This window comes from Diabrotica undecimpunctata, chromosome 5 (assembly GCF_040954645.1).
Source record: "Diabrotica undecimpunctata isolate CICGRU chromosome 5, icDiaUnde3, whole genome shotgun sequence".
NCBI classification, from domain to species: domain Eukaryota; kingdom Metazoa; phylum Arthropoda; class Insecta; order Coleoptera; family Chrysomelidae; genus Diabrotica; species Diabrotica undecimpunctata.
The window spans coordinates 19,837,553-19,863,095 of record NC_092807.1 but is presented as its reverse complement, the minus strand read 5'-3'; the positions used below and the strand labels follow the sequence as shown (position 1 = coordinate 19,863,095).

Genomic DNA, 25,543 nt, shown 5'->3' with positions numbered 1-25,543 from the left:
CAGTTTCTACATATGGTCCGTTATTATAGCTGGATCTTCAGCGTATTTTAGATTGTTAATAGGAATTCCATTATTTTGATACCCTTTACGTTCTGTTGTGCAAGCTGGAATATCTTTTCTTTATAAATATTGAACAAAAATGGGGTGAGAATGCAATACTGTCTCAGGCCTTTGCTAATTTTTATTTGTTTCGTACCTAGACCGTTGACGATCTTTAGTTCTGCTTTTTACTTTTAGTACAGTTGATGTATTATTCTCATGTCTTTGACATTAAGCCAAAACTCCGTCAACTGGTTTTTGGTAATCAATTAAGCAAATAAAGAATTTTTTTTATTTTTGTAACGTTTTTAAACCAGTAGTTTCATGCAAAAGTGCCTCTCGTATTCCTAAGAAGTTTTTGAAACCAAATTGTCTTTGAAAAAGTCTATAGACCCAGTAGAAACCGAGCTGTAGCTCATGAAATGTAGGTTCTTATTTGTAAAATCCCAAATCGAATATTTCAACGTTAAATAACCAAAAATGAAGCATTTTTTGGGAAAAACTCTTCAAAAGTGTTTAAAAATAGCTTTATTTTTGTTGTTTTTTAAGTTTCTAGCATCAAAACTAAGCGAGTTACGCTCAAAATAAAGTTGGTCCCTTTTTTTGGTAAAAACATCGTGAAAATCACTCGATAATTAGCATTACAAATAAAATTAATAGTTACCGTTTTACAATTTACTTTATTTATATATTGTTTATATGATTTCTAAGTTTGATCAGTTGAAAGTACTTATTTTTGAAAAAATTGGTTTTAAAGTAAAAGAAAAATTTTTGAAATTTTTGAAAAAATGCCTTTTTTTCAAAATAACTTAAAAAGTATTAGTGATACGAAAAATATTCAATAGTAAAAAAATAAGTTTTGCTTTTTTGAACATGCTGGTTTTTTTTTTGTTTTTCTGTAAGACAAAAATTGGTTAAGATATGGCTGTTCAAAGTTTGCATATGCACGAAAAACTTTCAATCTCGGAAAGAAAAGTTCGTAAAAGGCATTTAACCTATCTAGACCTAAGTGAAATATTAAACCTACTAGATAGGCGTCTTTTTTGTAATTGTTTTAACATAAAACAACCGTTTTGCGTGCTTACAAATTAAAAGTGATAAATCCAGTCCCAAACTTTAATATTCCATAAATAAAGCCAACATAAGCGAGATCTTTTAAAATTTTCTTATAATCAGTCAACTGTAATTTTTAAATTCTCGCCCCTTATTTTTTTCCGCCAAAAAATAGCAAACAGAAGGTTATAGGGAGTTCTACCTCTAGATTATTTGAACTCTGAACTCAGAACTCTGTGGTTTTAATACGCGAATATTAACTCTACAATATCTAATTAGTGTTAAAAGCACTATTCCAACAATACTTCGCCAAACTTAAGACTTAAAATGCAATTTTACAATTATTATGAACTACTTAAATTACCTATCAATTTGTCAATTGGTCAATCTGTTTGTTTAAATAAAAAAATAATTTTAATATAAATCGTTTAAAGGGAAACTCGTAGTGTGTGGTCTCCTTTAAGAAATTTTCATTTATTTGATTATGCTGATAAAACAATGGCGCGTCATTGGTTTGTCAAGCGTGCGCAACACCCGCTAATATAAATGCTTAAATATTAAACAGTAACCGTCGGTAAAGTTGTCTTTGACCAAAAGTCAATCGTACTTCAAAATTTTGCAGCCAAGTAACATCATCAACTTAGCGCACACAATGCCGCTATCCAAACAAGAGTCTTTGAATCTGCGCCAAAAACTTATTGGGTAAGAAATTTTTGGTTCTTTTTAGCTTTAATTTTTATACGAGTATATGCGCATTTTTAACTTCATATGATTTTGGGCTATTTCATACATATAACAAGGTTTTGATTCATTATATTAAATTTTTATAGTGATCAGCTGTGGCCATGTGGTTTTAAATTTTTTTCCAAATTGTTGAATTACCTATTGTATTTGACAAATCTTTATTTTTCTTTTGCTAACATCTGCACAGCCTCTTCCCATTACCTTCTTCATGGCCTACATCTTGCTTTTCTTTTACTTTTAATATTTTTATTGCTATTTGCTGTTTGTTTAATTAATATTGATTCTTTTATTCTCTCTAGGTATCTCAGCTACTAAAGTTTTTATTTTTTCACCTATTCTTAATTCTTTGCATATATTGTAAACTTGTAATTTGTGCGTCTCGACGATCTAAACTCTTTTTTTTTAATCAACCATAGTATTTGTCTTTGCCATATCTCTAGTATATATATATATATATATATATATATATATATAGGTAATTAATACTATAGAGCTATCTATTTATTATATGTTTTGTAAAGAGTTGCGTGCGATTGGGCGAGAGTAACCTCTATCATAAACGAGCCCCCCTAATACTGTCGTAACAATTATTTAATACTAAAATAATAGATTTAATATTACAAATGGTTATTTTTATATAACTCTTATTGTTTATATATATATATATATATATATATACATAACAGCGCTTCAGGCCTTGTAGGCCCGTGGCTTCCAACTGCTTGGATATTTCCCTCCATTTTTCCTAGTCTCTTGCTTTTTTCTCAAATCTCTCACGCCTATTTCTGATAAGTCTTGCACTATCTGCTTCCAATTATTTCTTCTTTGGGCGTCCTCTTCTTTTTCCCCATTTCTCCCTCCTCCAATATGGTTTCTCTTGAGAACATTTCGATTCTCTGGCATTCGTATAATGTAACCAAGCCATCTAGCTCTTTGGGCTCGTATTTTTTGCCGTATAATTATTAGTTTTCCAGAAATCCTCATTATTTCTTTCTTTGTGTGTATTTTCCAAATATTATCGGCGGTCTGTATTCGACCGAAGATTTTTCTGACCAGCCTTCCTTCCCAGATCTCTACTTTCATTTCTTCCTGCTGGGGTATAATCCACATCACCGCGGGTCTGATTACTGTCTCGTAGACTCGCAGTTTAGTTGTTCTTGACACATTTTTTGCTTTCAGTATTGAATTTAGTGGCCCTACCACTCTGCTCCCCTTTATTAATCTGTTGTCTATCATTTTTTTCTTCTTTTCCCGTGTTCGTTTTCCTGTAAAAGGAATAAACACTTTTTTATGTCTTTCTGAAGTATGTGTCAATGTTGAATACCGTTAAATAATTATTTCTTGCTTAGCATATAAGAATAACGTAGAGCATAGTAATCAATAAACATCATCGGCTCTTTTGAAATTCTGTTGTCCTCCATGTTAGAAAGTATTAAACCTATTAGAGTGTCATTGTTGTCGATGGTTAATATTTAATTTAAAATAACGAAAATAGCAATATGTATAAAGGGATATGTAAAATAAAATATTGTAATTCAAATAACAATTGGCAGATTTAATAACTTATTGTCAATTCTATATAAGATTCACTTCCTTTTTATGAATGCGGCGTCTGTGACTGTTGCACCGCTCGGAGTCTAAGGGTAGTCGGGACGCACACTTGATGCTGGTTTCTTTCGCGACGACAAGTTGTTTTAGAGCGGCGATTATACGAAAGAAAATACGTATGTACGAAAGTCGACTAGGCTGGTTTCTTTGTTCTTAGGACCTCCGTGCATAGCAATCAATTAAGCTTAAAATGTCAGTTTAAACTTTTTACACAAAGGACGGGTACGTTTCCTTAAGGACTCTGTAGTTTTTTGGGTTGATAAATAGTTTTCCAAAAACATGTTGTTTTTCAGACAAGTGAATTCTCGGAACTTGACAATAATGAATCAGCCAATTTGATTTCGAGAATTTAAAAGATGTGGAACTAAAGCCATATATTATAATTGACTAATATATTAAAATTAAATAAAAGTTTTAAAACTAAAAAAGATCATATTCTGAATAATAAAAATAAAATATTTAAATAAGTCTTGAACACTTTTCCAAACAGTCATGTTCCTTTCCATTATGCGTCATTTTTATTTTTCCATTACGTGTTTTCTTATTTTTTAAACGAGCATTACTCAATTTTTAACGCGATAATAAAAAAGTATTAGGTACTAATTACTCCGGAAACAAATATATTAAAGTCATTAGGCAGTTTCATTAGTGCCGATATAGTAATTTTCCGTAAAAATAATTCGCAATAATTGGTATTACAGATAAAATAACAATTATACTATGATAATAAATACTATTATATTGATATTACAGATAACAACAATAATTATACTATGATAACAAATTCAGTTTGTTAGATAGAAGGTATATGTATAATTATGTAGTGAAGAAACGTTATTTTAAGCTCATAGAAAATGCATTTTGTTTGATTTAAGACACAAAGATTTGCAGGAAACAGAAAATGAGAAAAAAAAGTTTATGATTTAAAAAATCGCTTGATCCTCCAGTGTATTCTCGCTTAACTGTAATAAACTTTTTTCAGCGATTTTCCATTTGTTGTATCTCACCCCTGAAGCCGCTGTCCAGAGCACCTTATAAAAAATCTCTTCGGTTGCGTTTTTAAATTGATGAAAAATGCTCTTCACGTAGAAATCTTCTTCTTTTTTTTTATGTAGACATGACTATGTCTGTTTTTCAATGTGCCTCCAGTAAGTTGTCGTTCCATCGTTTTCGTGTTCTTCCTACTGATCGTCTTCCTATTGGGAAACCGTCTCTTGCCGTCTTTACTACTTTATTTGTTGTCATTCGGCTTATATGATCGTTCCATTCTAGTTTTCTATGTCTTACCCAGTCCTTGATGTTCTCCACCTTGCATCTACGTCGTATATACCTATGTACTTCCAGCTCTGACCCATAGTGTTTAACTATCAATATTTCTAAGTTTTTTCATCTCTGCTGTTTCTAACATCCTTTTTGTCCGATCTGTATCAGGTCGTGTTTTCTGCCGCGTAGGTCAATATTGGTCTGATGTCTCTTTTTGTAAATTTTGCCTCTCATAATTTTATTTTCCATATTGTTTCATTCAGGCAACCTGTGGCTCTGTTTGCTCTATTCACTTGATCGTCCATTTCTGTTTCGAGCTTTTTGTAGCTAGATAATGTGAAGCCTAGATATTTAAACTCCATCACTTGTTCCTAACCTTCCATCTTCAATTTACATCCCACTCTTTACCCCCATGCATTTTGGCGGTTATATTAAATTGGTGCAGCATACGTTGTAAATTATCTTCACTTTGAGAGAGTAGTATTGCGTCGTCTTCGTAGCAGATTATTTGAAGTTGTTTTTCTCCTATTTAGTAAAAATGTTTGAGGTTTAAAAACAGACGTAACTCAGATAGAGTTAGTTCTCGTAAATAGACTGAAAGATTCAAGCAAGATGTTCACACATAATTCGACCACTTTCACCTATAGCACATCGCTGGTATTACCAGGTGCATTTTGATGATGATGTTTTCGTCCAATTGGTCCAAAAGGTTTATCATATATTGCTCTATTAGTTTGAAGGCAATTGATTAACAAAATTATCTTTATTTATTATCTTTATATAGGTTTTGACACTTTCACTTGCTTCGGAGCCTACCTTCGGGTTCAGTCTACTCTATGGTTCGTTGTCACAATTCAGGATCATAGAGGTAGAGCCAAGTCTTTCATAGTTTCGAATTAATACAAAAATCTAGTTTGATTATTTTTAAAATGCGCCAAATATTATTGAAAAATATTACTTTTCTTGTATGATGTTTTCAGGATGGTTGTTTTCCAGAATGTCTGAAAATAGGCAAAAATATTTTTTCCAAAATATTTGAAAAAATTTTTAAAAATAGGTTAGTAAATTTTTTGGATAGGTTTAGTATAATATCGAATTGCCCATACGGTTTTAGAGAAATAAAATCGACACAAGATGCTATTTTTAAACTAACATCATAAATATCAGAAGCTTTTGAGTCTAATAAACGTAGTTTAGGCATATTCGTCGATCTCTCTAAGGCGTTTGACACGATAACTCACGAGATCTTGTTGAAAAAACTTGAGAAGTATGGTCTGAGAGGACGGGTTTTGACATTACTAAAAAGTTACTTAACAGACAGAAAACAATTTGTAGAAATTGATGGTGTCAAAAGTGATCCTGAAGTAATTACTTATGGCGTATCGCAAGGGATCGTTTTAGGACCTCTACTTTTTACACTCTATGTTAATGATATGCTCAAACTAAAAATATAGTATTATTGTAAATTATTATAATAAATTATTATTGATGTAAATTGACGGTTTAACTTCTTAATTTTTTATATCTTCATATAGATTTTTTTAGACCAAAACGTTTTGTGTTGTCAACAAAAAGCGTGGTCAGTTGTTTCAGATTTAAAACTTGGAGTTTGAGTTTAACATTATCTATTTTGCTCCTTAACCAAAATTAGATATTTCTTGTTGTTATAAAATCTAGATTTAAGTTATTTTCAATATTTTTGCAATAGAATAATATTTAAATTAAATATTTGTTGTTTAAAAAAATATTTTTTTGTTTACAGAGAATCATGCCAACTGTTTTTCCGACAAAACCCCTTGAAAATCATCAGGGCTAAGGGGCAGTATATGTATGACGAGAAAGATGATTCGTATTTGGACTGCATTAACAATGTTGCCCACGGTAAGTATTAACTCAGTAGTTTTATTCCATTTATCTATTTTTCTTATTATATTTTTGATACATTTATTAGATATGTATCCCTTATCCTTCCCATATCGTTCTTTATGCTTTACAATAGTCTGTGTCTTTTTCTTTCTCTAGTCTAAGACAGAATTGCTTCTTTCTCAGAGACTTTACCAGTTCTTTGGCAGCCAGAGACACTACGTATTGTCATGATACACATACCAAAACCTCTACTTTCATTAGACTCCACCAAAAAATCCGGATCTCCTCATAGAAACCAGAAATTTTATATTAGTCCTGACAATCTAGGTCAGTTCTACAAAAAATACAATTTACAATTTCAGTATCTGACATGTCTATGATGATCTTGTATGCTAAAATTTAATCTTTTGGATTAAATTTTAGAATAGGATCCACTTATTGCCCCATCTTCTTCCATCTGCATGAATTTCTCTTTAGTCTTAAGCATGCTATTGCCGCAGACTTTTGTTCATTAATATCCTCACTTAGCTTAGGTTTCTTTTCATAAACTGTATAAGACTAGCACGATGAAGCTAGTAATGCGCTTTTAATAAAACCTGGTCAGTTCTACCTTCGACACTTTGTTAAGTAATGTAGTCTCTTCTCAGCAGACTGCTTGAAGAACATATTTGTCCAACGCTTCAATCTCAGTCGTTAATTTTTTTTATCAAAACAAGCAAATTTCACCGTTAGACTACCACCAGTGGTCTTTAAAAGGGACGCCATTACAATACTGGTTTTAAGAACTTCTCCCACCATAACAAACTTCTACTCCGTTTTTAATATAAGAAAGTCCGTTATGATGTTAAAAAACTCTTCTTTTGTACATATCAACCCAAAATACCCGTTCTTAAGACAACTGTTCATATCAATGAACAAATAGAACTGTATCGATCAGTTTTGTTAGGGGCTTTTATCTGTTGTGAACTTATAACAGTTTTGTAACTTTTGACCACTCCAATCTTTTTGAGGAAGAAGTTACAGCACGGTGTTTTTTTTTTATTTTCGTTTCAGGAGGAATTTCTGCTTTTTTTCATCAGTTCTTTGTTGAGAACACCCTGAACCTATGAATTGGTATAATGATCGCCAATATACCTAAAGTTTCTCGGTATTTTCTGTAAGAGTACGGAAATAGTCCCCTAATGTCGGTTTTTGTCTCTATGTACTGCGGATTGGTAAATATTTCTTAGTCTGCTGGATATCCTTTTTAAAAGTAGTTTTGTTAGATTGTGTGTCATTTTGGGTCATTTTAGGATCTCTTTTATCTTTATTGATTTGATCCGTTTTGGTTCTATGAGTATGGGAAAATAAAGGTCCTGTCTACGTACCTACTGACCTCCCAGTATAAATATAATGCTGAATGTAAAAGCAGGTGAGGCTTAATGTCTTCAGTTAACCGTTTGTAACAATTCCTTGAAGACCTGTCACTGCAAGTCATTTGTGATTGGTTCTATGACCTTCAAACCTTCCACATTTATCCCGGCTTGGAATCGACTGTTTCGCCATTAATTAATTCTTAAACAGAACTTAATGAACTTTATGACATACAACAAACAATATGCGATGAATATTTTCTTCTACATACAAAAAATACATCAAATATGGACATAAACTATATTAGAGAATGACCATCGATTATGTTGTTAAAACATAGTCAGCAGTCTGCCTGAACTAGGCTCTATCACCACCTCAAGATGGAACAGCACAATGGGGCTTTTATACTTTGCTTTTACTGTTACAATATAACCAGGGATTGTAATTTCCCTTGCAGTTTTTCATTATTCGATATAAGTACCTTGCATGATTGCCAGCAGTGGACTGCAAGGGGGCGCAATTGTACCCACCTGTCTTAATATAGATCTTAATCTTTGATTTCCAATCTACAGTTTTGGAGTAGAATATCAGTAAGAAAGAAATAGGCTTTGTTGTCCTTCACCATAATTTTTTAAGTTTCTGCTATTTCTGTTCTCTCTCTCTATCTAACTCGACTACTAGATATGTAAAGCTCTCTACAGCTACTTTAATTTGATTTCTAGTTCTCATCGCTCTTGTCTGTGTTCGTATTTTTGTTTTTTATATGTTTATGCCTTAGGTTTATTCCAATCTTCTTGGCCAACTTTTTCAATTATGACTATGTTTCTGTAGAGGTTGTGAATAACTAGTACTGATCTATTTGTTATGAGATTGGCTCTTCGGACATTTGTTTGTAGGAGAGTGTTCAATTATTAAAGTTAAATTATTCTTTAGTGATATTTAAACAAAAATAAATGTTCATACATCGCTATTATAAATCATGTTTTTTACAGTTGGGCATTGTCATCCAGAAGTGGTCAAAGCTGGAAGTGATCAGATGGCTTCACTAAGCACAAACAATCGTTACCTTCATGACAACATTCTTCTCTGCGCCCAAAGAATTCTGAGCACGATGCCAGACGAATTGTCAGTATGTTATTTCGTCAATTCTGGCTCAGAAGCTAACGATTTGGCGCTGAGATTGGCACAAATACATACCGGAAATAAGGATGTTATCGCTTTGGAACAGTAAGTTTTTTTAATAAATTGTTCGTGTTGAGGGTTTTTAGGCAACTTCCAGGCCACTAGATCGACCTGAGCTGGGACCTTGTATTTAGATTGTTGCTTTTGGTAATGATTTGGCTGCTTTTTTGATAAAAAATGACTAAAACAATAAAATACTTTTTTTTAATTAATTAATAAAAAAAGTGATGGAAGAGATTAGTTATTAGTAAAATGTAAACTTTTAACAAAAAATATTCCTGCTTATGAGTGAGGAGAACAAAACTGCAGGAAGAGCAATATGGAATTCTGGTAATATGGACACTAAAAGATAGATAAGTCGAGTATGTATGAAGTACAGAAAATTACGAGTCTCAAATTGTATTTCATGAGTTTAAGCATTCGACAAAATGGACAAATATTCAAACCTAATTGATCTACATATGCCACTCACGACAAATTAATATTAAATAAATATGCTAAGTGTGGAAAAAAGGGGAGAACGGTCATTCATACCATCAGATCAAAAAACGACAAAAAGACAGATATAGTGGTACGTAATCCTAAGAATACAAAGATAATGAACTCTGGGCAAAAAGAATAAAATAAAATTGCGAAATAATTACGTCAAAAATAAAATATCGCAGGTGACTTGACAAATAATCTTTTCAAGAAATCTTTTCATAATTCTAGATAAAATATTCAAATTCCCATAATACCAAAATGCCTTCAATTAAAATGTTAAGATATTTAATGCAATTTAAATAAAGACAAAGAATTATGTTTTAGACATTTTTATTCAATCTTAAGAGCATTGTTGTATTAAAATGTTACGTTTATCAGATTTTATAGAGATTTTAAAGCACTTAAAAGACAATAAATTACATAAATGCGTAATTCAAACGGTACGAAGCTCAACAGTTTACGATATTTTTATCATGTGCTTAGACGAAAAGAAGTTGCAAAATTAAACTATTGCATGCACTTTAACGTGAGAATTTGGCAATTTCTCTTAGATGAGAAACCAGCTTGGGCTGAAACAGCCATTGGAGTATTTTAAAATTTTTTTAGCGTGTTAATTTCTTGCTATTACAGTGAAAAGATACCAACCCTAAGTTTACAAAAAAAGCTCCCTTAACATAAAGTTTATACTACACTCCCCAGCACAAACTTTCGCCAGTAAAAATTTTTGATTAAGTTTGACAATATACAACTTTTTTATTTGTATTCCGATTTTCAAGATTCTAGCATCAGTTTGTAGGTACATGTATTAATATCGTTTTTTAAATTCTAGAAATAAACAATTTTGCGGGGTGAATGAAAGCGTTGTATTTTCTTTTAAACTTTAAAAAATTCTGTGCAAAAATTGAGGAGCTGATTTTGTTGAAAAGTTGAAAACTTTACTTCTTTTATGTCTTGAATGCACTGTAATGCGTCTGAGAGGTCTTGCTGCGGTGAAACTGCTTCATCTAAGAGATGACATTATGCACCTTTCTCACTTTTTGTCCTTACTTTTATTATGTAGCTCTAATTATGACTTTTCTTTGTATGTGTGCCCATACAGAAAGCCATTTACTTTGATCACTGGTTCTTTGTCCAGGAATTGTGTGTGCCGGTCAATCAGCTGCTGATTTGACAAAATAAATTTTGCTTTCCTCGCCAGCTGGTCACCCGGAGGTTCTAGCCATCGGATTTCATACGTTTTGTCATCCATTTTTCTCAGAAACCTTCTCTGTTTTGTATCCCTACATACGAATCTTTCTAATACGTATTTGGGGTTGTTAACTGCTTCTCTTATGATGAAATTTTGGTCTATTTGTATCTTCTTCCTGTTGATTTTTCAGATTTGACCCAATACAGCTAAAGCATATGCTATTGCTGGTATGATTATACTATTTGCCATTCTTAGTTTTGTTTTCAGCCTTAACCTGCTATTTCTTCCTACGAGAGGTTATAGCATGCTTCTTAATTCTTTAGTAGTGTTGTTTATTAGTATTTTATCCATTATCACTCTCAAGTATTTTGTTTGGTTGTACCAGTCTATTTCGGTATTAAACATTTTCGCTTGGTCATCTGATCTACCGAATCTGTTTGGAGCATGACCCAATTTTGCTAAGTATCCAATGTACGTACCACCAAGTGAGTGCGGCTCTTTTCTGTGTGGCTCTCATTTTGGTTTTTGCTCCGTATGTCAACACTGGGAGGATCCATTGATCAAATACTTTTCTCTTCACGCATGTGGACAGCTCACTTTTAAAAGTTTCTCAGTTTTCCGTATGTTGCCTACCTAAGATAGATTCTTCTCTTTAGTTCATGGGTCTGATTATTCCTGTCGATCATAATTTCATGTCCTAAGTATTTATATTTATCTATGAGTTATATTTCTTACCCACCAATACTGATGTTCTGGTTGGGTAGTACCAGTATTGTACTCTATTTTTTTCATTGTTTTAACTATTATTTGCGGAATTCTCTAAATTTGCTTTGTCTCCTACATTACGTAATAACAGTAGCGTTTTCCAGCCTGTTGGAATATTGGCGTTGTGAAGACAGATATTGAAAAGTACTTAAATTTCTGTTCGTAGTTTCTTCTCTGGCTCTCTTTCTTAATTTGTTAATTTTTACTAAACTTTGCTTATACTGTTATCTCCTTTCATCAGTCGTCTTAGTTCTATAAGAATTTTCGTAGGTTGACTTAGTTTTTTATTCTTTTTGTTTGTTAGACAAGATTTAGTTTGAACCTGTTGCATTGTGTTGACTATTTGTTTGTTCAATATATTGATGTCTGTTTTTGTTGTGTCTTTCAATCAATTCTCAAAATATTTGTCGAACTCCTGAATATTAGTTGGTTTGGTCCATTTCTTTGGTTGTTTGAGTGTTTCTTTTTCGTTATTTTTGCTCTTAACAACCTATGAACACTGCTTGTACCAAACTGGTTTAACACATTAAGGTCTTTACATAATTATTTTTTGTTTGTTAAGAAATAGTCGATTTCGTTCCTTATGTTTCCATCACGCCTTCCTCATGTCCATCTTCTGTGTTTTTTCGTTTTAAAGAAACTGTCCATTTAATAAAGATGATTTTCCAAAAGGAAAGTCAACAGTTGTTTGCCTCTATCATTTTTGCCTTCGCTTTCAAAGAGGGGTCTTCCTTAATGCCTATTTTGGCGTTGAAATCGCCACCTATTATTCATCGCCAAGGATCTATCCAGGATGATCGCCAGGGTTTTTCTTGATTGCATAGTTGATGAACAAAGTTTCCAAAAAGCTGGTATTTATCTCTACTTTGATATTAAATACTGATGATTTCAAGTTTGTTCAGTTATAAAAGTATGGCTAATTTATTCATGACATTTAGGCATTTAGTATGATTTATGCTTACGTGTCATTAGAAAGCATGTTATTGGATCTATTTTTGCTCTAAGCTAAATAACAATCGTAGATAATATAAGTAAAATCACAATGTTGTTGTATAAATAAATCTAAATAAATGTAACTATTAATACAACAATATTTAAATGATATAGCAAATTCGTTTAAAAAGGAGTTTGGAAATCATCTAATAGCCGTATTTTTGTTTTTTTCTTACAGCTGCATAAAATAATCAACGAGGAGAACATAAGAACACTTGCTTTTGGAACATAAATCACCAAAGGGCGCGACAGATTTTTCATAGAGATACATTTTGTATGTGACTGTAAGCTTTTATGTACAAAAGCTTTATAACGGCCTTTTTGTACGAAAATATCTAACAACTAATCGATTTTTTCTTGAAATAAACATAAATTACTTTATAATACAGGCGAAAAAGACATAACAATGTATAAAAGGGCCGTTTTTTGCAATCTATCACATTCACTAATGCAACACTGCTTAAGAAGAGCCGCCCTAGTACAGGAAGAAAACGTATTGTAAATGTTATAATTTTGGGGTTAGGGGTTAGGAACAAGGTGAAAAAAATGGCAGATACGAATATAGTTTTTTTTAGTGCTTACCATGGTCATTTGACTTCGTTGATTGATATTTCTCACTACAAATTTAACCTACCTGGTGGCGTTGGAAAAAAGGAGCACGTTCATGTGGTGAGTTTTTTTTATTTTATTAATTAACTACTTGTCAATTTGGTTACTTACATTCGGGTTTATATAAAGTACTGTTGATTGCCATCAACATACCTCTGTATCCATTCTGAATCATATCAGCAGAACTTTTTCACTCCGAAAAAATTCGGTCAAAAATATGCGTATATAATAAGTCACTTGGTGCCAAGTCAGCCGTAAATGATGTCACTATTAGTGACACTTTAAGTGGTCTAAGAGTCACTTTCACGTGACTCAGTCAGGAGGTTGGCACTTACTGAAAAAGATAAAACTCGACTGGGAACTTTTGAAAGAAATAAAACAATTTATGGAGCCTTAAATGACAATGAATTATGGAGAATACATTTTAATTTTGAACTATAGCACCCATACAGAGAACTATATATCATAAAAACGATTTCTGGACGATGTAACGGTAGATCTACAGGAACTGGAAAAAAGAAAAGTGTTACCCATGCCAATGATTTACCCATCTGTGCATTTTTTCTTGCAAAGAAAGATGGTTTATGTGCATTTCTGATTAGCTCCGTTTAAAGGGCGTTGTGTCATCTACTGTTCAAATTGAGCAATGTAAAGTAGATGTCTCATCCTGCGTTTGAAAATAGGTTCCTAAATTAGCAACTTGTTTATCCAGTTGCTCTCCTATGTCCATAAGTCCTCTTCCCCCTACATACCGAGGTAACGTCGTTCTGGATGATGTTTTTGTGCCTTTGTGAGAAGTGTTATTACTTTCCGCTGAAGACTCTCTATATCCGTTTTAGACCACTTTATAATACCAAATAAGTAGCTCAGCGAGGAACAGGTGTACGTATTTAATACCCTAAATAAATTTTTACTATTAAGGTATGGCCGATTTAGCTCCCTTACTCTTCGTAGGAACTCGGAAGTTACTTCGGTTTCTATTTGTTTATGGTCAATTTTCCGCGCTTGATTTACTACGAGATATTTGTATATATCATTTTCACCCATTGCCTTTCCTCTGACTATATTTAGAACACGGCACTTGTCTAGTCCAAAGTGCATACTGATATCATTTGAGAATGTTTCCACAGTTTATAGCATCTGATCCAGGTGGTTTAGAGTGAAAGCCATAATTTCAAACCATCCATATACACCAGATGATTCAGCTTCGTACACAACAGTATTGTTATTTTGATGCTAAAACCTGAGTCAGTGGAGTTCAATAGTTGCGATGGTGGGTTCATCGCTGGACCGTACCAAACCACTTGAAAAGGCTCCGGTTAATTGGGATATCTTCAGTTTGGTTGTTGTTTTTATCTGGTATTTGAAGGTGAATTTTAGTCTTCCACTCCGTCATTATATGCTTTAAAATGGTCACTATATTATCATCAACTTTATATGTTTTCGATATATTTATAATCCATTCATGCGGTACTGAATCAAAAGTCTTCTTGTACTTAGGGCAGTAAAAGGTTCCTTTTTTTAGCGGACGCCTAGTTAGAAATAACCAAGTCGCATTCTTTCTGTTGAGGCTCTATGATATCGCGTCTAGTCTCTGGGATAAGATTGTTTCTAATAATTACCTGGTATTGATCCGCTATTCGCTGTTCAGATACTTGAATATCTGGGTACTTCCTACAACATTCGTTATACAGCTGTTGCCGAAAGCCGATTCTTTCTTGGCCGAGGTTTTTCAATAGAAGCACAAGATGTTTTCGTTTATAGACAAAGTTTATTTCATGCGCTGCCTCGGTCGTCCCGCTTGAGTGAGCGCCGGCTGATGTTCCAGGGCAGCACCTTCAGCGAGTGGAGCTTTTGTTGTTGTTTGACTCACTTGTGGTTCTTCTTGTTGTTGGGCTGTAGCTGATTGTATGGCAGGGGCCCGCCTCTTTAACACTATGCCACCGACGTCTTGCATGCTGTCACGTCCAGCGCCGGCTCCAGCCGTGTCCCGGAGATTCCCAGACAGCGACTCAACATAAATTATTCCTCTCCATTTTCATGAGTATGCATTTTATACCTACTGCAAGGTCTGAGTTTTTGTTCCGCAGCAGGTATTCCTGCTACCCTCTGGGTATCAGTACCAAAAATACCCAGAGAGCATCTCCCATTCGCAGGAGGACACATCTGATAGAAGAACTGATAAAAAACTCCCACAGTAGATATTTATATTATTAGTATTATCTAGCGGATCGGCCCCCTCTCTTAACAACAATGCGGGATCCGACGCTGCCAACTATTGAATTTTCCTGTTTCTGTTCTGTGCTTTTATGTGTCAATATCAGATTTATTGATTTATTGGAACTCTTGATGGTATTATCGTATGTTGTTCTTTCTTTTTTGTTTAATCTAAAAAGAAAATACGTAAGCAAGAAATCTTCTGATACAATTTTTGGAAAATAAATGATAGTAAAACTAATAACAGATAAGGTCAGAAATTTCCACACGTTTTTAATGCACGTGTTATCACAATAAAAGTAAAGTTCCCGCTGTTACAAAACAGTTCAAGGAAATTTTAGGCGTAATATCATACTCTATATCATTTGTTTTTTTATTTCATTGTCATCTTAAATTATTATTCGATAAACTCTAGCTGCTTTAAAAATTTAATTTTCTAACATTGCACAATATTTGTATAAAATAATTATTAGTCGGCGGTAAAAAATAATGAGGCCAGCAAAGTCAACACACTAATCGTAGCACGAGAAAATCTCCTGATATAAATATTTTATAACGAGCGACATTTTTAAAGTGTTACAGGTTCAAAGGTCGATAGATATGTTATTGAAATAATAATACATTGTACTTGATATAATTAAAAAATTAGATCAAATAATTTATATGGAATTGTGTTAAATAACCATGCAATCTTACATCAAAAAGTCGGTTAATGTTTTCCGTCAAGTGCGGGCTTGCTAAAAAAAAGATAAGATTGACTACTAAAGCGGCTTCTTGTTTACTTGTTTTCTATATTTACTCTATCATGTAGATTTATATTTCTTCTTCTGCGAGAATTCTTTTGTCTTCACTCTCTTCTTAGATGATAAAAATTCATGTTTGTTAGTACAAATTTTTGTTTTACGTAACATGCATGCCTTTCTTGATGTTAATATTCAATATAAATGCAATGAAGCATAATTGTAATGGTCTACAAAAGGGATTATACCTATTTATTTATAAGCGGTCAAAGAATAGAGGTAAACAAAATAATAGAGACCCAAAAAACACAGAAAAGAATATATGGATTGTCTAACTAAAGAAGTTATGTCCTGAGGAACAAAAAAATGTCGTTAAACCAGAAACGCCAGAGTTTCTGATCCAGAAATTACCACAAATAAAGAAGGTAATATAAATAAACAGGAAGTACAAGAACACTGAAAAGCTCTAAATAAAAAAGCTGCAAGCAAAGATGAGATATCAAAAGAAATGTTAAAATATTGTGAGGCGCAATGACAGAATAACTAACATTTTATATTAACAAAATTGCAAAAAGCCTACTATTCAAAAAGGCGATAAAAAAGAACTAGAAAACTGTTTAAATACTATTCTGAAATTTCTGACTAAACTTTTGGACAAAAGAATAAATCAAAGGATAAACTTACAAGCTTACAAGCAGCAATAAACTTACAAGCAGTGTAGCAGTTGATCAACAAGGTTTTTGTACGGGAAAGTCTTTTAAAGACGCAGTACTCGTCACAAAGCAAATTAACGAGAAGAAATAAGAGCATAATAGACCAGCATTTCGATCTTTAGATAAGTAAGACTAAAAGATTTAATTCAAATTTTATAAAAAAGAAAAATTTAAATCATCAAACGGTAGAAAACTCTGAAAGAAAGTAGAAAGAAAAAATAGAGTGACAACTTTCTATACAACTAAAATATGGCGAACACAAACCTTGCAGCTTATCTGCTAAGTTTATTATTTGATTTATTCATTGGTGCAAAATTTTAGTCAGAAGTTTAAAAGTAGGATTTAAAAAGTTGATATTTACCTCTGTAGTTTTCTAGTTGTTTTTTTATTGCCTTTTATGCATTTATATTACCTTCTTAATTTGTGGTAATTTCTGGATAAAAAATTCTGGTATTTTTGGTTTAACCTCATTCTTTGTCCCTCTGTAAACAGGTTCTTTAGATAGTGAATCCATATATTGTTTTCTATGTTTTTTGCTCGAATATTTTATGATTGCCGCGTAAAACAAAAATTTATTTACGAAGATATTCGTTTCTAAAGAAATTGCAGCTGTTCTGACGAACTTTTGAAACCAGTCCACTGGTTTTTTTCCAATGAAAATTCTCTATTTTCAACCATAAATAGCTTAAAAAGTATTGACTTTCTGAAAAAACTCTATAGACCAAAGCTACTTAACAAAGTTAATTTAATCTTCTACCAATTTCCGGGATTATTTTGAGCAACAGAATTTTCACTCCCCGAGAAGGGGTGGCAACCATCCCTGGAGCGGAAGCACACATAACTCACCAAATTTTAAGTGAATTAGTTTGGTATGACAAAATTGGGAGGTAAATAGTCCGAGTAACTGGAGTAAAGTCACATTTTGCTAATAAGTACCACCAGTAGGTACTACAACAATATTTCCACATAATACATTCAAACTCGTTCATGTATGGCATCATGTAATACTAATTACCTAGCTTTCATTAGGTAACTAATTATATGACAATAAAACACAATAGTTCTGACAGTGAAGTAACTATGCCTAACAAAAAAAGACTTTATAGTTTGTCTATTTTTTATTTTTTTATTTTCTTGGCTACTCCAAATTATTCTAATTTTAATTTGTAATAAACAATATAAAATGGAAGATGCTGAATGTAGATATCTATATTTTTCTACGCATTAATTTGCAAGACATTCGTTATTTGGACATTCAATTAGAACAGAATAATTCACTTTTACAATAACCGGTCTATTTGATTCCAAACGACGAATTTAGATGAGCTTTACGAAGCATTTTTTTAGCGGGAATCTTACTGACATTATTTAGCACCACAGGCTGATGCCATCACTTATGAGTTATCGATGTCGTGTTTTTTTATTACTTTAGACCAAATTGACAAGTTTTCAAAAAAATCTCCATCTTTCTTACATTATAATAAAAATTATTTTCTTTTCAGGCCCCTTTACCTGATTCTTATAGAGGTAAATATCGTGACACTGAGTATCCAAAGGAGAATATAGGCCATGCATATGCCGACGATGTTCGCGAAATTTGCCAGAAAGTTCAAGAGAACGGAGATGGAGTAAGTGCCTTTATAGCAGAAAGCCTTGTAAGCTGCGGAGGTCAAGTTATTCCGCCCAAAAATTATTTCAATGAGGTAAGAACCTTTATTCTTATGTTTTTATTGACTTACTAACAATAAAATACAGAATGTTTTTGGAATATACTTGTATATTAGGTAACCTGTCTATGACGAAAAGATAATTCACGATCATTAAATATCGTTTCATCCAAATTTACTTGTATTTTTACAGACCAAATTAGTATTTTATCTTTGTACAAGTTGTTCGCCCAAATAATCGTAAGAGAGAACAATACACCATAAAGTTTCTACTGATCCTTGCTCATTTTTACAAAGAGTAATATGGTAAAACAGAACAAACACACTCTACAGTGAACAAATTGTTTAGAACTTGTTTTTTGAAATATCGGTTATCATCACAATATATTATATTATAGGTTTACGACATTGTCAGGAGTGCTGGAGGAGTGTGCATCGCTGATGAAGTCCAGGTTGGCTTCGGAAGGATAGGAAAGCATTGGTGGGCTTTCCAACAGTACGACGTAGTTCCTGATATCGTTACCATGGGCAAACCTATGGGTAATGGACATCCTGTAGCTTGCGTTGTTACCACCAAAGAAATATCAAGGAGTTTTACTCAGACAGGAGTGGAATATTTTAATACGGTGAGTGTAGATTGTTACATATATATTTATATTCAATTATGAATTCATTTTTCATAAACTATCTAAACATAATTGTTACTTATGAAAGATGGCGCTTTTTAATTTTTTGACAAGATCGATTAGATTCTCATTTCTCAACCCGTAATTTTCACCACCGTCCTTAACCTTGGTATGATTCTGAGAATAAAACTAGTGAAAAGACTGTGAAGTAGATACCAAACTGGCAGTATTGACGTTTTCTTTCTTTTTCAGTATGGTGGTAATCCAGTTTCTTGTGCCATAGCAAACGCAGTTTTCGACACGATAGTAAATGAAAATCTAAGAGAAAATGCTGTAGTTGTTGGTGAATACCTTCTCGATAACTGCCAATTATTAGGCAAGAAACACAAATGCATAGGTGACGTCAGAGGAGTTGGTCTCTTCGTTGGAATTGATTTAGTGAAAGACAGAGCAACTAGAGTACCTAACACGGAGTGTGCCAAATTTGTATTGCAAAGGTAAATATTTTAACTTTTATTTTTTACATTTTATATCTATTTGGACGGAACAGGTACATTAAACAATATGCAGATTTCAGAACTGTATAATCTTTACAATCGATTATACATTTTTATTACTTAATACAACTAGTAAAGAAAATAAATGCGATCAAGAAAAAAACTTGGATGCTTTTTCTGGGCTTGACTAAGACATATACGTCAGTAAGATATTTAGTAGTTTAGATGAATCACTAAATAATATGTCTGTTGGAGGACAAACTATAAACTTAAAAATGAACAATGGGGATTCTTTTCAAAAGCCTGCCAAAATTATAATTACTTCTCTTCTTGGAGTGCTGCATCCACTTAGCTTTCTTAGCACACACATACACACGCACACACACACACTCACCAAATAGTAATCACCGACCTGAATGATATTCCCGAGACCCAATGCTCTCCAGGCACTCCTCCATTACTCCCCTCATAGCACGCAAACGCGCTATGAGAGGCTACTATCATAATAATGCTTGTCACGTGAGAGTCTTGAGAAACGAAACTCTCACTTAACGTCTTCTTTGCATGAAATCCAGTACAGCGTGAGGAGCTCTAGTTCCTTAGTCATCTTGTCGTCTTTATCTGTTTTGTGTGTCCGAGAATCGAGCTTCCATAAGTCTACCAGATCCTTTCGGCTGAGCTGACTCCAGAGTCTTTCTGGCCCGGTTTTTAATGATTTTTTATTGTTTTATGATTTTTTTTAGCGAGTTTGGGATGAGGATCGGCTGAGTCTGGGAGTTAGTCGAACGTTTCAGAGCTACTTTCATGCTATGTCTTCTTAGTCATTGACAGACAGTTGCTGTTTGGTTCTTCTGTAATTCCATCTGTGGAAGACATCATACCTTATAACCTTTAACTTGTGTTTGGGATGGTCCACTAGTTCGGCGAATTTTGTTCTTGCTTTGTCGTCCATCTGGTCTAATACACTGATCTGTGTTGGGTGTCTCTGAAAAGAAATCTTTCCTCTAGATATCGACTCACGTTCACTGCTTTTCATAGTGCTCAATTGTAGACAGCTTGGAACTTTTTTCTGTTCGTCTTTTAAGTCTGTCCCCACTAGAGAGATGCGTATGTAAGAACGAATAGTACGATGCTGTTGATGAGCCTTGTCTTTGTTCTGAATATTAATTTGCTTCTTCTCCCAGTTAGGCTTCTGATATTGGCTTGTACCAGTTTTGCCTTCTGTACTGTTCTTGTAATATGGGATGTGAACGGGAGTCCCTTGTCCATGGTGATTCGGAGGTATTATGCTTTATTTGACCATCCGATGGGAGTGTCGAACATCTCTAGTTGTGAGACACCGCGTCTCTTCTTAAACATCACTACTTGGGTCTTCTCCGGATTTACTGCAATTTTCCACTGTATGTACCATTCTTTAAGGGTGTCTATTGCTATCTGAAGGTTCCTGATTGAAATGTCTTGGTTGCTGTGCTTGGCCACTATTTAGGTGTCGTCTGCATAGAGGTTGATTAGACAGAACAGCTTCCAGTGGTATTCTTGCCTCCGGAATTGTGACTTCGGACAGGACTTGTCCAATGCGAATCCTGAATTTTCAGTTTGCGGGGTACGAGGAGAGTAACTCTGTCATAGCATTACTGTATTCATAGTTCTTCATTTTATAGATCAGTCCTTTGTGCTAAACATTGTAGAATGCTTTGCTTATGTCTAGGAAGGCTGCTCTTGTATACTGTGTATCGTTTAAACCTGCTGCGATGAATTCTGTGAACCTGAGTACCTGGGGTTCATATGAGTGTTTAGCTCTAAATCAGAATTCGGCTTTTGGCAAGACTTGTACTCTTTCTGTTTCCTCTTGGGTCTTAAGAACATCACTCTTTCAGTAATTTTGCTGACTGCTTGCAGAAAGCTTATTTGTGCATTAATTAGGTTAGATAGTTAGTTAGTAGGATAAACAACTGCTTTAGTTGGTAGGTATTTTAGAGCCCTGTTGGATATTTCATCTGGTCTTGAAATGGTCATCTCGTGGATCTTCTGCTTCTGTCGGTCTTCCGTAGTCAGAGTCTTCTTCTTGGTGGTAGTTCATTAAACACTATCTTTCCAGTCTACCATGACTTCGGATTTGTCTACTCAGTAGTGTATACTATGCTGTTTTCTCCATGTGGAGGTGGCATTGGTTTCGTGTCGTTTCTTATGATTTTCTGTAGTTTTCACACATAATCCATGTTTCTAATATTTTCTTCTTGTTCCTTCACGTAGTTATCCCATTTCTCACTCGCGTGGTTTTCGAGCTTCTCGTTAATCTGCCTATTTAGTCTGTTCGCTCTGTTCTTACCTGCTTGGGCTCTTGTCCTTTTAGCTTAGCTGATATCTCCGAATTACCTCTGTTGCTGGTATGTTCCTCTTCGGTAGTGCTGTTCCTGGCTTTTCTTATGATGCTCTCGATGTCTAGGACTGTTGCCTCTAGTTCCTCTGGGCCTTTTATGGCTGGGATATTTCTGATTCCTTCGCTGAAGGTTGGCCACTTTGTCTTCTTCTTTTTGTAAGTCGAGGGGTGGACTTCTTCCCATGTGCCAATCTCCTGTATGATGGGATTATGGTCTCTTGCTTAGTCGTTCAGCGTCTGTATTTCTGTCTGAAGTCCGAGATTGTTTGTTACAGCCACGTCTAAGTGAATGGGTAGATTATGGTCTCCAGGGAAGAGCGTTGGTTGTATTGATCCAATCACTGTTGTTCCGTCTCTGTTTTTGAGATAGCTAACTAATTTTCTCCCGTTTCTGTTAGTAAGTCTGTCATTCCAGTTAGGGGATCTGGCGTTAAAATCACCTATTATGATTGTTGGTTCTTCTGTGTTAAAGAATGCGTCCAGGTCTTTGTCGAAATCTACGTTGGCTATAATATTTTGATCATCATATTAATAAGAGCTAACGAGAAAAGAAGTTTGATTGTTTATACATATCACTGTCTTAGGTTTTTAAGCTACGATGGTCTACACGAAGACAAAGAACTGTTATTAACGAAATACGACAAAAACAACTCAGAATTACTTACATGTATAAACAGAATATGTAAAGACCGAACACCAAAATAAATAATAAGAGAAACCTGGCAACAAATGATAGTCCAATTGGACGGACAGCAAACTATGGAAATCGGAAGGCGACCACGTTCGCTACAAACCCGGATCACATACAAAATTATTCAAAATATTCATCACTGAAAATAAAAGCAAAACGACTAAAATTTAACTGCTCTTAGAGTTTTTGTTACTATTTCAATGCAAAGATTATGTAAATTTTTACTGATAAATCGTTTTAATTTTCAGAATGAGAGAAGAACACATTCTTATCAGTCTCGACGGACCTCACGGCAATATCATCAAGTTCAAGCCTCCAATGGTCTTTACCAAAGAAAATGTAGATGAAGTAGTCTCTACGTTAGATAGAGTATTCAAAGAATGGAGACACCAAGAAGAATTATATGATGTTAATACCCACAAACCATCGATACATGTTTCAGAAAGTACAAAAACTACAAAAGAACACAGACCCATGGGATCCTTATTCAAGGATTCGAATATTAAATCTATTTAACACGTGGAAAAGAGTTATATAAAGATAAAGAATCGATGTTAAATTACAATGATTTAAAAACAATTATCAAATTAACATTCAAAAATAGATACTTTATTTATTTACTACATCCATTTACATAATTAAACAAATATATAAGTTTTAGCACTAAACTGACTGGCTAATTGGTCTTTACCAAATCCATCTAAGCCATCTAATTAAGAAAAAAATAGCTCTAAACGAAATGATAGATTCTAATTTGAAAGTTATTAAATAATGAATGGTATCTAATGGTATTTCATAAATATGTTAAAATTATTGTGTAGAATTTAGTATTAACATTACAAAAAAAAAATAAGAAATTTTGAAAACAATTTCTTAATTTTAGTTAGTGTTTCTTCATGTAAATATTTATTTTTTATGTTTAATTTTTCACTATTTAAACTTTTGTTACATGTATCATAGGTAAAACAAGAGAAAAGAGTATTATAATGCATTCTAGATTATTAAGTCTTGTGTATAATTTCAACATATGACAATGTGTGAGGGATTATTATCGATGTTTTAATTGATAAAAATACATATATTTTTATAGAAAATGAGGTTTTGTTTTTCTTTATGTCCTAATATCCCAACGCCTGAAAACCGATAAACCTAATGCAGTTGATAAAAGTGTAGGGTCAGTGGTTCACAAGTTGACTGAATCGCCACTCATTTTATAAAAACTTAAAATTGAACACAGAGTTGGGTGAGGCTTGAGTGAAAGGTTGTGTTATATCTGCTCCTTTAAAAATTGACTATTCTTTTTTTATGAGAAGGAGGTGGTAAATCTGGTGGTGTTAAGGATGCCCTGGCGTGTGTTGGATTCAGGGTGGAAGGGTCCATCCGCACACAGTCCCCACAGAGGAGTCGTGCTCACAGATGCACCCATAGCTTTATGCTTACCAACTGAAGTCCACCCCCTCAACCGGACTCTCTCTCTCTCTCGCAATATTGATGCCCTCGTATAGGGTTAGTCTGATAGAGTTACCCCTCGCGATATTGATGCTCCTAACCGTGAAATAGTTCCTAACCAAGTTCTGCAGATAGGGAGAAATCCATAAGTCACTCAGTAGTCAGATGATAATTTTCCAATTTTCCAGCTAGCACTTAAAAGCATTTCTTATATTGAGAAAGAAAGCCACCAGAAAGCAGTACCTACTCTACTACACAGTAGAGATGTTGCTCCCTTTTCTCTTGTTCCTTACCTCCTTTATGGCCTCTACTAAATCCACGGTAGTCTTCAAGCTGTTTGAGCCTCTTTGCTCGATCGGGATCATATACGCGGCATTTATAGTTTTTTTGGCTACTCAAAAAATAGCCGTCTGGCCTTAAGATAATTCGCTAACGCACTATAAGAAGAGGCTACTTCCTCTGTTTATTTCAGAGGTAAAACAATTTAGGACATAGTTTGTTTGATTCCTGTCTTGTTCTCTGACTAGTTATTCCAGTCCTGTGTGATTTTGTGCCCATCCTGCAATGTAGTTGTCTGGTAGTTCACCTTTCCTACTTTTATCCAGCGTAATTATCACATCTTTGTTTCCTGCTGGGACAATTTCTCTTCTCTCTGCTGCTTTTGTTCTTTTAAAGCCATCCTCCGGCCATTCTTCGTCCACGTACTTCTTATATTCTCCTTCACTCATTCCTCGCTTTAAGCAAACGACAATCTCCCCCTCCATTCTTTTTTATCTGCTTTCCATATCCTTTTCTATATCTTCCATTTCTGCTTGTACACTTATGTTATTTTTCTCAACTATTTCCGTTAGGTGGATTTTCTCCGTTTTTTCTTTGTGGTTTTCCATTTTCGTCTGAAATGCCTTTGACATATTGTGTAGGGCCATTATCATAGACTTAATTGCAACTTTGGTTTTCACGTGCTCTTTTGCCATATTGTGAAGTGCCTTTGGTTTCTTTAGAATCTCCTTCACCACCTTTCCTATCGCGCCTAGTTCTTCGCTTTCTCTCCTTTCTTCTACGGCCTTAGTCTCCTCTGAGTCGTCCATATTCATTCTCTTATCCTCCTCGGCCCCTGACTGTTTGCTGATTCTCCCGTTCTCTCCCTCATTATCAGTCCTCGTAGGTGATATGCCTAAGGAGTCTCCCCTTCCCAAGATCTCAGATTCCCCCAGTTTTTCAAGCTGCTTCCACTGCGTGTCCTCGTGTAAGTCTTCATCGTTTTCCTTTGGTTTTGTTTTAATAAAAGTCGGTTGTTTTGCGTCTATATCTGTTCCCACGCGTCGGGAAAAACAAAGGTCCAGACAGTGCTCCCTTATCCAGCTAAGGTATTTATCACCTCGTAAGGTTTTCAGGTATCCCGGGGGAACCGCTTGC

The 25,543-nt window shown here is 34.1% G+C and overlaps 1 protein-coding gene across 1 annotated transcript; it reads left to right on the top strand.

The window, feature by feature from the left end:
• Positions 1–1,635: 1,635 nt before the first annotated feature.
• LOC140441156 (alanine--glyoxylate aminotransferase 2-like) lies at positions 1,636–23,772 on the top strand. Its single transcript, XM_072531626.1, has 8 exons — positions 1,636–1,794; positions 6,470–6,588; positions 8,919–9,153; positions 13,114–13,207; positions 18,320–18,520; positions 18,883–19,110; positions 19,363–19,607; positions 22,927–23,772. The coding sequence occupies exons 1-8, from the start codon at positions 1,745–1,747 to the stop codon at positions 23,192–23,194; spliced, it is 1,440 nt and encodes a 479-aa protein (XP_072387727.1). The 5' UTR covers positions 1,636–1,744; the 3' UTR covers positions 23,195–23,772.
• The last annotated feature ends 1,771 nt before the right edge of the window (positions 23,773–25,543 follow it).